The sequence below is a fragment of the Podarcis filfolensis genome, assembly GCF_964270895.1.
Source record: "Podarcis filfolensis genome assembly, chromosome: 1".
NCBI classification, from domain to species: Eukaryota; Metazoa; Chordata; class Lepidosauria; order Squamata; family Lacertidae; genus Podarcis; species Podarcis filfolensis.
Window position 1 is genome coordinate 91,320,284 of NC_139604.1, and position 12,982 is coordinate 91,333,265.

General features: G+C 45.2%; 1 protein-coding gene across 4 annotated transcripts in view; it reads left to right on the top strand.

Annotated features, from left to right (window-relative positions):
• PAPLN (papilin, proteoglycan like sulfated glycoprotein) overlaps positions 1-12,982 on the top strand; it is a 55,289-nt gene that overhangs the window by 35,036 nt on the left and 7,271 nt on the right. For 2 of the 4 annotated variants that reach the window (XM_083606216.1, XM_083606218.1), the window contains 9 exons: positions 1,228-1,314; positions 2,267-2,540; positions 2,644-2,761; positions 5,068-5,197; positions 7,012-7,648; positions 8,621-8,758; positions 9,528-9,652; positions 10,782-10,923; positions 12,135-12,272. In XM_083606216.1, coding sequence (XP_083462342.1) covers positions 1,228-1,314; positions 2,267-2,540; positions 2,644-2,761; positions 5,068-5,197; positions 7,012-7,648; positions 8,621-8,758; positions 9,528-9,652; positions 10,782-10,923; positions 12,135-12,272 — 1,789 coding nt within the window. Of the gene's footprint in view, positions 1-1,227; positions 1,315-2,266; positions 2,541-2,643; positions 2,792-5,067; positions 5,198-7,011; positions 7,649-8,620; positions 8,759-9,527; positions 9,653-10,781; positions 10,924-12,134; positions 12,273-12,982 lie in introns of all 4 variants that reach the window. The other 2 variants (XM_083606215.1, XM_083606217.1) reach the window with 1 other exon arrangement.

Consider the following 12,982-nt stretch of genomic DNA (forward strand, 5'->3'; position numbering starts at 1 on the left):
ACAGTGGATTAAATTATGTCATCAGGGGTGCAAGAGGGCCTAGGAGCCTCCAAGCTGGCCGCAGCAGATTGGGTCTTCCCTGCTCAATGTTGGAATCACTGAGATGTCATCAGGATAGCAACAAGGTCTAGAGCAGCCTTTCTCAACCTGTGGGTCCCCAGATGTTGTTGAACTACAACTCCCATCACCCCTAGCTAGCAAGGCCAGAGCTCAGGGATGATGGGAGTTGTAGTCCAACAACATCTGGGGACCCACAGGTTGAGAACCACTGGTCTAGGGGTTTCTCGGGCCTTTTCATACCTATTGATGAAGAGATGGGCCTTTCCGTTTCCCTGCTAACTGCTCTTTAAAAAGAAAAAGAAAAAAGGAGATGCCAGAGGTTGACCCTGGGAACTTCTTCCTTCAATGCATGTGAACTGTCTCTGCTCTTTTGGCTACAAATTACATATACCTAATCAAACCGTGGAAGCTGTCAGAACAATGATGAGAAAAGCAAGAGGCTTATTGTCTGGATGTGCTAGGGTATCCGTTAGGGTTGCCATACACCTGTAATCTCCCGGCAAAATTTCAGGGGAAATCCGGACGTATGGCAACCCATGTCGGCAGTGTCGTTTTTGCCAATCCTCCTTAAAAATAGCTCAAAAAGTTCAACAACTTTGTGTGTGTGTCCCCAAAAAATCTCAACATCTTTATTAGTCTGCTTCTTATTGAAATCAATTAATATTATGGTACCACATAAAGCAGTACAGAACAGCATCTGATTGGTTCAGTTGGAACTTCCCTAAAATCTGCCCCCAATGTCAACTCATACAGACTCAGCAATAATCCGGTTGGTGCTTCTCTGTTTCAAAAGTGTAATAAAAGTAGGTCCTTTCTCCTTACTTTTGTTTCTGTGTTGGTGCATTTTTGCCTCATAATAACAACATCTCACATCTCAAACCCTGGGTGTGAAAGCCTGCAGAGGTGACTTTTTTGCAGCTTCATTTTCACATGTTTTGAAGTTCCATTCCCCCCGCCCCACCACAACATTAAAAAACATATAACTGAAGCTTCCTTTCACTGATTTCCATGAGAGCAGGATTTTTTTGGGTTAGAGGATAATTTAGAACAATTCTCTCTGCTCTGCTCACCTAGTTGCTGAAGACACAGATGATTTTAGGTATTCCCAGTTGTTGATGTTGATCTTAGTTCATTGTTTCTAACCTACGGATACTAATCTCATTGCAGAGGTTCCCAGTATGCAAGACTCTGCAGGCTATGATGTCAACCGCCAGACCTTACTGACCCGATACAATCCTGACCACGGCACCATAGGTTTGAAACTACCTGAACTTTGCTTTCTTTCTCCAATGTTTATGTTGTTGTTTTTGTACCTTCCTTTAGAATAGCTTTACAAAAAGTTAAGAGTCTTTATGGCCCATATGTATGTAGAGTACAGCTCTCTGAGGGAAAGATAGGAAATGAGATGGGCCCTGGACCAAGCCAGTGTCTGTCTTTCATTTTCCTGACTCTTTAATGATGGTATGCCTCTTAGAAAAGAAAGCAGTAGTAAACATGGAGGTAGGGAGTCAAACCCCAAAAAGCTTTCCTAACCCAGGAGCCCAGAACCACTCCTCTACCACCACACATCTTGCTAATCTCCAATGCCTGGCAGTGGGTCCCACTGAAATTTTACCTCACACCCCTCCCTCCTTAAGGAATGTGAAACTGCTTTATGAATTCTGCTTTATTCAGTGTTATTTCTAGGGCAGATTCTGAGAGGGCCCCTGGGTTAGGAAAGCTTTTTGGGGTTCATTATCCTGGTGGGATGCTGCCTGATTCTGCATAGTGATAGTTGTTGAGGCCAGTTTCAAATGTGTGTTGGACTTCTCCCCAAAATGGATAGGGCCAGACAGTAGTCACATACCCTTAGCACATAGAAAATCACAGACACTTGACCGAGACACACACTTGACACACAAACACATATGTACAGGGGCGATGGAAGACTCTAACATAATGCAGGAACAAAAAGCAGTTGTGAGGAATTTCTATGAAAGGGCACTGTCAACTTATTTTCACTCTGAATAGACCTATTGAAATTAAAGGACCTAAGTTAGCTGTGACTGTTAATTTCAGTAGGTCAACTATGAGTTGAATACAACTTGAAGTGCCTGTCCTGCTAGGACAGAACGAGAGGCCCTGACATATAACCATAGATCTGGGCTTAACTCTAGATGTGATCCTGTAACTGTGGGTACATGCCATAAGATATTATGTTTTTCAGCTTCTGCAAATGAACGAATAACCCAAGCTGGTTCTACTACTCATCACCAAGTCCAGCCCAATGGAGATCATGACTCCAATTTCTTGCCCCTTCAATGGGAGTCTTACTTAGGATCCTCAGCGTCCCGCCACTTCAATTCCCATCAAAATGTTGCCTCAACAACTGAAGTTCAAGACTGCAACCAGAGCCTTCATGGTTGCTGTTCAGATGGCCAGACTGTGGCCGCTGGTCCTTTCGGCCAAGGCTGCCCATTTGACACTTGCCATCAGAGCAGGTAAGACAAGCTGGTTAAATCCATTTAATCTGCCAGCAAAGACAGCAAATCTGTTTGAACAGATTACACCAATATTGATTTCCATTCTTTTCCCCTGGTATAGGTATGGGTGCTGTCCTGATGGAATATCACCTTCTCAGGGGCCAAACAAGGAAGGGTGCCCACAATACTACAGTGATGTTTATGTGAACAGGAATGAACCTGCTGTTGCTGCTCCAACAGTAAGGGTGACTCCAGACATCCTTCTTGTTGTGCATTCATAATGATTTGTGCTCATGATGGTACCGGGGTGGTTATATGCAATCCTGCTGTTATACTGTTTGCATCTGCAAATGCTTTGGGTCGGACATACAGCCTCATTTCCAATCAGTGTATATACTGCATCTTCCTGATGAAATCCTATAACTTTTTCTACCAGTGTTGGGGGAGAGGGTGTTCCCCCGCTTTTGTTGCATTGTAGCACAATAATGCAATAAGGCTGGAGAAGCCTCGCATAACAGCTAGTAAAGCAGAATGTTGTGTGGTCAGTCCAGTATAAATCTACCACTAATGCACTATTATGTTGCAGAGTACACCTAAGCATAGGAAATATTTATGCCCGATGTTCTAGGTGAAATAATTCAACAGTAGTCAGTAAATATTTATACTGCGGGTGGCACTGTGGTCTAAACCACTGAGCCTCTTGGGCTTGCCAATCAGAAGGTTGGCGGTTCAAATCCCCGTGATGGAGGGAGCTCCCGTTGCTCTGTCCCAGCTCCTGCCAACCTAGCAGTTCGAAAGCATGTCAGTGCAAGTAGCTAAATAGGTACTGCTGTGGCAGGAAGGTAAACAGCAGCTCCGTGCCCTCTGGCACTTGTTAGTGTCCTGTTGCACCAGAAGCGGTTTAGTCCTGCTGGCCACATGACCCGGAAAGCTGTCTGGACAAATGCCGGCTCCCTCGGCCTGAAAAGTGAAATGAGTGCCGCAACCCCATAGTCGCCTTTGACTGGACTTAACCGTCCAGGGGTCCTTTACCTTTTTATCTTTACTTTATACTGTATTATACCAACAGTGCGCTAGATTAGAAGTTTTGGATCTTGGCTCTGGTTTTCAGTTAAACTTGTGATGATCTTCTCCTTTCAGGGATCTAAATATGTCCCTTCATTCAGGCGATGACTTTGAGGCATTACAGTTACATTGTGATTGTATTGCATACATCGTGTAATGAGTAATAATACTACGGTAATACCTACTACACACACACAATCACACACTTGGTTCTAGTGGGTCAGTTACACATTAAGGTAGGGTGTGTGTGAGAGAAGAAGACTAGCTTGCTTAAAGTCACGTGAGATCTTCTGGTTCACAGCTCAGTATTATATAGGGACCATATTGCCCAATCCGTAATTGTGCAGTCCATAATGCCCCAAGAAACACCATTGAAGCTGGGTTAGTATTTGAAGCACAACGTTTTGTAAATGTTTCTCTGGAGTTAATGATAAACATTTAGACCTTCAGGGGGATCTGTATCTCACAGGAAACAAACAGAAGTACTGGATGAACCAGATTGCTTGCAGTGTATCTTATGATAAATTTTCAGATCAATGGTTGGTGACTAGAGTATTGTCCAGATAGCAGCCACTGAGTTGTAGTATCCCATTGTCCATTCTGGACTCACAAGCAGTATTTTGGCTTTTTGGCACCCTGGACATTAGCCCTAGCTCTGACGCCATAGTCCCTCTACTTTCCTCCTTCTTTATTGTATTTATATACCGCCCTATACCCAGAAGTCTCAGGGTGGTTCACAGAACAAGATCAACATAAAACACCACAATATATACAAGATAGATAGTAGATAGATCTATCTGTCTATCTACTTTCTTCCTTATTTTCCTTCAACCACTTCTGGGCCTGCAGCTGCCTCTGGCAATCATGCTTGGATCCTGTCCCAGCTGCTTTGCTAAGCACAAGCAGTAGTAGGAGCCTCTCCAGTGGCTGAGGATTGCATTTGCAACACCTAATTATCTACTGCATTTTTTAGCAAAGTGCATGGGCTCAGTTCCCAGGGATACTGATGGTGGGTGTTTTGAGAACAAAGTGGGTGGGAGCTTTGCCCAGCTGCTCGGGCCATCTGGAGAAACATCCAATTTATTCATAGGTGGGCAGACTCTTGGGTTTTCCTGTATTATCTGAGCTGATGGTCCCCATTTAGTTCACACTAGGCAAGGGGTCAACTTTACAAGCCTGAAGCAAAAGAAGAAGAAAAAAGATTTTTCTTTCCTTAGCATGTCACTGGAACAGCTTATGAAACAATTCCCCTGCTCCCAATATTGCTTATAATTGTTAGTGGCAATTATCCCAAGTCAAAGAGAAACATTCTGGTGCATGTTTTCATTACCTGTCAAAGTTGCCCCATCAGGTGCTTAAAAAGGGATGGTTGGTCTTAGCTCCTCCTGTGGATTTGTTAATGGGTTTGGTTTTGTGGTATGAGATCTTTTACACCATCTCAGTAATGAGACCATCTCAGTAACTTCTTGCTTTGTCCAAGGCGAGCCGAGTTCTGTCCCAGGAGAGGCCAGCGGAGGAGTGTCGTGTTTCTACGTATGGTTGCTGCTACGACAACGTTGCTTCGGCTTCTGGGCCTCAGGGGGATGGATGCCCCAATAGACCCAGCCAACGTAAGTGATGTTTAGGTTTTGAAAGGTGGTTTACCCATTGCTTTCTGCCAACATGAACAGAATCGCTTCACATCCTTCTTCATGGCACTGTAAGCTATAGACAACCCATTATCCAAATAATAATAATAATAATAATAATAATAATAATAATAATAGCAACAATCCCTTGGCCAGAATTTAGAATCAGTCTGAAATCCACCCTTAAGATCCTAGTCTCTGAATTCTGTTGGTTTTGTAAGAAATGCCTATTAAATAATCAGAGTACCATTTCAGTTCCGTTTTATGGGGCTTCTGCATTCAGTGTTCCTGACAGGAAGGAATCACTTAACACATTTCTGTTATCGAATTATTCTTGTTCAGCTACCCTGAAGAATGAATGGCTTTTGAGCCCAGTTTCCCAGAAAGGAAAACAGCATGGACAGGGGCAGGGACCAAGCGACTGCAGCCTTGAAGCCACCTGGCACCTTGCCGTCTTTTTCAAAGCTGCATTGTTTATCACAGTCGGCTACTTATGGTTGGCTTCTGCAAGCTGTGATGGGCATAGGCCCAACCTAGAAGTGCTCACCCACATACCCTTGAAGCACAATGCCTGGTTTTGTGAGCAGTGCCATTTGATACAGAGACAGAACTGAGCCTCTGATAACGTGAATCCTGACTCCCCTCTAAGGGCAAATCCATAATGCAAACTTTTAAGTGCAAATTATTTTAACTGTCCCAGCTTTCTCAAAAGAATTCTAGAAAATGGTACTGATTTTTTTTTTTTAAAGATCTGATCTTAAATGACGTTTGCTGCCTTTTTTTTACACCTGCTCTCATAACGCCTGGCCCCCTGCTAGGCTTTTTCAGGTGCTGAGGCAGAATACTGTGACAGGAGACCCCTCCAACCCCAGACTCATTTATCTAAACTTCCAGTGACTGCTTTGTACTGCCATAGCATCCTTTGTGCCAGGAACGCTGGCATGATTTTCCAACAGTTGAGACCTGGGCAGTAGTGACAGGATGGGAATGGTATGTGGTGAGGGGTAGGCAAGTCTGAGAGAGTGTGTGGTTATCCCACTGCTTCTTATCTGATGCCTCCTCCCAGAGTGAAAACACTCTCCAGTTGCCCTTGCGCCATGAGTAGGGCAGCACTCTTTGCACAGTCTATCTTGGACTGGTCTGGGCTTCAGTACACATCTGACTTTATTGTTTACTTGTACTAGCTGTACACACAGTTCTTGAAAAAAACTACGACAAAATCACACAGTAGAAAATAGTTTTGCTGTGCCAAAGCAACCTGTAGTAAATGAGCAAGGGTTGATAGCAGGCTTCAAGTTCCTGATACCATATTGTCATCTGGGTTTATTTACTGAGCATCTTACAGACGAACAGCGATTTGGGGCTCATGAACACTTCTGTTTGTCCCATGCCAAGAAAGCTTGGGCCTGAGAAGTTTCCCACTTATCCTGTGCTTTCTAGGTGTGGCTCCAAAGGACTTTGCCACTTGCTCCTGGAAAACCTGCTCTTTGTGTTTATCACACTTCCTCTTGTCCTGCTGCTTCCCCCCGCCCCGGGGCACCTGCTCTTTAAAGCTCATTCAGAGCAAATGGCAATTTGGGTTTTCTCCAGATTGACATTTGTTCCAATTTAACACTAAAGAGCGGGTTTTCCATGGGAAAGGAGTGGGGCAGAGGGGGAAATCACTCAGACCCATGCTTTCTAGGCATGGGACAAATAGAAGCATGGATGAGCCCTGAGTGGGGATGTGGTCAGAAGAAGATTTGTGTATCTGCTTATTCTATAACAACTGCTTCTCTCCTAACATTTCCTATTAGCTTATCCTATTGGTTGCCTGTTGCCCAGCGCCCATGGCCCCTGCACAGATTGGACTACACGCTGGTACTTTGTACATGACGTTGGGAAATGCAATCGGTTCTGGTATGGGGGCTGCCACGGCAACAACAACAACTTTGCTTCTGAAGAGGAGTGCATGAAAACTTGTCATAGATCAGTGGGAGGGAGTGATGTGGGACACCACCACCATGCTGCAGTTCCTAACATCCACTCTAGTTCTCACCTGCGAGGCGTTGCAGAGGAGCAGCACCAACAGCAGCCTGCAAGAGGAGCCACGAGTCATAGCCATGGAGGAGGAGGAGGACGTGGGGCTTTCCATGCTCACACTGACTCAGAAACTCACTCATTGCTACATCATGGGGAGAGAGGCTGGGGAAGGACCATGACTATAGATAGCCTGCCTGAGTCTCAGCAAGGGATGGGGGAAAGAAGGAAGGATCCAGCAAACCACCTTCATGGTTTAGGGGAAACTGTGGTCTCTGGACACTCTGAGAGGCGGCAGACGGTTCACCGTGAGCATCAAGGGTGGAGGAGAGAATCTGCAGCAGATGGATCAGTAGTGAATGGATTTGAGCGCCAAGCCTCAGCAAGCTCTTCCTTCCCTCATTCTCTAAACAGGTAATATTTTGCAATAGCAGGCTTCTCTGCTAGGAGTTGTTTTCTGCAGCATGAGATTGTTTTGCTGCAGGGTGAGTACAGACAACCTATCATAAAGGATTCCAATATAAGCCTGACACAGGAGTAATCCCCTCCACCCCCTGGGAATGTGAGCTACCAGTATTTTCTTTTTAAATTTTAAAGTGGCCGTGCATTCATTTTTATACACCCACAACCACTGACTTCACACAGGGATGTGAATGAGTTGTGTCTGCTAACAGACTTGTAGTCAGCTGTATCTCTCCTGACTTGTGCTGGATTCTAATGCCTGGCAGCTGTGGTCTTTTAAAATCTGTTGTTGTGAGTAACTTCAAACTCTTACTGGGGCCTTTTGGATAACAAAAGACAGTTAACTAAAAGGCCTCAGCTCTTGAACACTCTACTGCAGGAATGGAGAACCTTTGCCGCCTCCCAGTGTTGCTGAACTTCAACTCCCGCCTTCCTTGGCCATTGGCTTGCTGTGGCTGTTGGGAGTTGTAGTACAGCAACATCTGGAAGGCCAAAGACTCCCCACCCCTGTTCTAAAGATAGGCATTTGGATATGACAACATGGTTTGGCCCTTCATCTAGATAAAGATTGTTCTGGATTAAGAACTGGTCTTCCAGAGAAGTGTGTGTTTATGAATTTTGGGTCTGGTATGCATGTGATGCAGCAGGTTTAACTTTCTCCCCCAGTCGGTTTGCACTGTCTCTTCAGTCTGCAGAAGACTCTTCTGCCACTGTTTCCTTGCTTTAGCAACATGCAGACTGCTTCCAGCTCTGGCTAACATGGATCCACAGGGGTAGGTAAAATGCTATTATTAGTTACTCCAGACAGTATTGCCCTGGCAAAAGCATCAGGTGTTTTCTCTCTTTAACAGAAGTTATGCATTTCCCACCCTGTCCTTTCAGAGCAGCCTTTGAACTTTGGGCTAACTACAGTATGTCTTTCAGGGTCTTCTTGGATGGTTCGGAGTCTTCAGCAGTGGAGGCAGGCTTGGGACAAAGCATCCGTCTTCTCTGTAAGGCAGGCAGTTCCCGCTTCTCCAGAGTTGAATGGCAGAAGGATGGGCGGCCAGTGTCCTCTGACAGGTGAGCTTGACCCTGGCACCTACCCCTGTGGTGGAACCCACCCTGCTGAAACCTATTAACACCACAGAAGCTTTTGGGTGAGTGGAGGACTTTGACATGAGTCTTATATTTTAGAATTCCTAGACAAAGCAATTTCGATGAGTAGCGGTAGAAGCTCTCTCTATATTATATGTGGCCTGCAACAGAATATTGCAGTGTGGAGTGCTGCTTGGGATTCCAGCCACTGCATTCCATTCTGACGCACACACCAGCCACTGCTCACTGCCTTGGCTTTATACTCCACACCCTGCCCTGCTCCACACAGGATTTTTCTAAAGATTCCTTTGTACTTCTTTAAACATTGGGGCTCCCTCAAGCCTGCTGCTACTCCCCTCTTGTGTGTGTGAATGGTGCCGAGTTTGTTACAAAAGGACCAGCAGCATTCAGAGAACTGAGATTACTGTTAGTATTAAAGATTATTGACTGATATCGGACAGCTCAGTGCAAAAAATTACGTACTGAGCAAAGTGGACTTCTGTGGCTCTTGTGCATGACATGAAAATGAAGCATACCCCCCACGTGTGTGTATTTTCTTGCATTATTCACTGGGCCCCACCTATGCAACTACTAGAAAAACTGATCAGAAGTCCACCACATCGTTTAAGACTCCACCAGGAAGAGAAATAAATAAAAAGTTACTGTTAACAGGCATTGGGTGCCAACAGGATTTGCTGCTGCTTTATAGCTCGTCTGCAATATATGCCAAATGCTCTCATTTCTCCTCCTGCAGGCATACCTACCAGTCTGACAGTTCCTTGGTGATCAGCCAGCTCAGAGCTGAGGATGCTGGGACCTACATGTGCAAAATTTCGAATGGGAGGGTAGAGCACAGGAAGATTGTTCTGAGGATCAAAGGTGATGCGTTGTTTCTGTTTTAATACTTGAGCTACCTTTGTCCATTTTCTCAATCGAAACAGCCAGGCATAAGGAAAATGCCAACCTTGTAATAATAATCTGTTTGGTATAATAAAAATGCTATGGGTTGTATCTCCTGAAATGAATGGCCACAGGCAACTTAGGCCTATTAATTTTAATGGATCTACTCTGAGTAAAAGTTAGTTTAATAAAACCATGTGATGCCAGCAAATCAGTCTCTTAAGCTTAAGCCAATAAAAAGTATTCTCTATGAAATTGAATATCAATACACATATCAAGGCTTTGAGATTAGACCACTAAAGAAGCTCGGAAAACTACCTTGGGAGTGGGCTACCTGCAAGCCCCAGTAAGAGGGCCCCATCGGGGGCAAACAGCGGCCTCTTTATTACTTGGACTGCCAGGGCGAAACAGGTGCAAAACGCCAGCACCCTGTCTACAACTTTATCAACATCCATCTACAACTTCACTAGCATCTCTCAATCTTCTGTTGATTGAATGAGCAACATCTTTTCTATTCTAGCCCTGTCTTCTCTGTGGTGGTAGGTCTTTGAGGGAGTTCTGCTCTATCATAATTTTGCAATGTATTTTGTAAGCAAGGTCTCTGATTTTCCTTCCCATCCACCTCTAATTTAGCCATGTTGGGAGGAGCTACACTTTTCAATTTCTAGTAGGAATTGGGCTGTTGCCTGAGCCAGGGCACATTTAAACTCTGGCCTCATAAATGAGGGGGGGGGGGGTCTTTGTACATTCAAGGGCCCAGTTGGGTAGTGTTTTGCACAGAGCATGCTGAGTTACTGGACCTTGCATGAAGGGCATTTCACTCCAGGCAAGATTGTCTGCTAGGGATTGCGAGCAATACACATACTCCGGATTAGGTTACCATTTTATAGTGGGCTCCCCTCATAAACTGTTCCTGCTGGCAGGGGAAAGCATACTTTTACAATTAGCACTCGGGTGAGAAACAAACAGGTAAACAACAGGTTTCCCATGGCTGTTTTAAAGGAAGTGAGCAGATAGATAGTTGGTTCTGATATGTGAAGTCAGCTGCTGATTTTTCTGTGCAATCTTATGGCACAGGGCACTCTTATTCTGAATTCTCTCTCCCTAGAAATCCCTGGATCTGATGTTTCACAGAGAGCGGGGAATCAGCTGATCCATGGTCAAAATCACCAGCGCAGAGCATTTGTTTCAGGACTTAGTACTGGGCAGTCACATGACTCTCCTGTCAACCTTCCTCAGACAACATACAGGTAAAGATAACAGGAAATATTATACCTCTGTTCTCCACAGTGTGTCAAACCAGGCTGTGGCCCTTAAGCACTGTGGGCAGGCAAGAGAACTATTTTGAGAAGCTTCAGGGTATGAAATCACAGCTATATTGCAACTCATCTCAGGAATATTCACAGCAGCCTCCTTGGGAGGGGGGGGGATAGCTTGTTGCCGTCATGTTTAGAAGTCCATCCCATAATTTTTTACAGGTGTTAACATTCCAGAATCTGGAACAGGTCCAGTAGGTCTCCTGCTCTTTCCCCACAAGCAAGACTTGGCCCAAAACTTATGCCAATCCCAATCTCCTGTCAGTTGTGGTGGTGGTTGAAGAGGCCTTAGTCCACTGTTTCCGTAATGGCCGTAGTCGTATTTGCAGTCAGTCCATCCTGAGTCATATGGGTGGATGGTGGCAGTTCTTCGCAGTTGCTGCTAACTGTCTGCACCTCCCAAAACAAAAGGAGTGGTTCTCGGCAGGCTATTATTTATTTGATGAATTTCTAACCTGCCCCTTTAGGACACATTGCTTTCTCAAAGCAGTTTACCAAAATAAAACTGCCCTCCTAACTCATACAGTTCCCACTTTCTCTCTCTAGCCAGCTGATAGTTCAAGCAGTTGGGAGTGTCTAGCATGGGAGGGGAATGGGAATAAGTTGACCTCTTGGTACTTTTCTGGTAAGCATTGAGGTTTTTTATCTCTGGAGTGAAAGGAGTGGCTAGTGAAGATCCTCAAATAGCTACATGGTGAAACAGTAATATTCCACTGAAATTCCTCCAGCCCTTTGTAGAAATCAAGATACAGAACCAGGCAGGCTGGGGCTACAGGGATGGCACTGAAAAGAACATTCTGTTACTGTGGATTCTTGTGACCAAAGGCATTTCTCTAGGCTTGCAGCCAAGAGAGTACTTAAGGAAGATGTGTTTATGCAAGCCCGCATTTTGTAAAGCACTCGCCTAGTTGGTTTGCAGCTTCTGTCTTAAGTGCAGCCTCTGCAGTAATCCATTCATGCTCAAATCAAGATGAGGAGCCGCTGCATACTAAGGGTGTGTGTGTGTGTGTGTGTGTGTGTGTGTGTTTGCACAGGTGCTGTTCACAGGAAAAGTCAAGAGAAAGGTTCTGATTACATTACACAGATTCAAAATACAGAGCTGGAACACTGCTATTTCTTTGACACCTTGTAAATTTGTTTTCCAGGTTAAAAATGTATAAGAATGAACCCTCAATTGTTGATGCCAATATCGGGGAGCGAGTCAGATTGCCTTGCCGTGTAGAGGCTTTGCCTTCTGTAACCATTGAGTGGCAGAAAGACGGACAGCCCATCTCCTCTCCAAGGTAAGCTACAACTAATGTGTTTCTACTTTCCCATCTTCTTCTTTCAATGCCAGGGGTACACAGCTCATACCACTCTGACCAACAGGGCTACGTTGTTAGGTTAATTAAGGACAAGCATTTGTTACAATTTTTACTGTTTTTAAAGGCACATCCTCTGCTAACGTACATTTTCACTGTTGTAGGCACTCTTTGTGACATTATAGCTTTTCACATTCATCTGAGGGCAGACCCCATTTCTCTTGATGCCAACCCCCCAGGTCATTCTCCATCCTCAGTTTTCATTTTAGCAAAACCTTATCTGAGCAACCCCCTTCTCTTCCTGTTTCCCCACTCAAAGTCTTAATTACAACTCCCATTTTGTAGCTACCTACTATTTTCCCTTCAGCCTGTGACTCCTTTCAAAATTTCTGAAAGCTAGTTCTCTCCTGTCCTGAGGACAAGATGGGTCCTTAGGTAACCTGGTGGCAGTGTTGGGGGCAGTGGTGTTGCAACGGGGGGGGGGGGGGACAGTGTGCCCTGGGTGCCATGTCTGGGGGGGTGACAAGAAGGCACCCCGCAAGGGCTCGCCCCACCGCAAGCCGCCATTGCGCCGCCGCAGCATGTGGATCCACCATTCACAGCTGCAGCCATGAGCAGAGGACACTGGCGCCGGTGGCAAACCACTATGTACAGTGCATGTGCAGCGTCACATGCATGCGCTGTATGTAGCA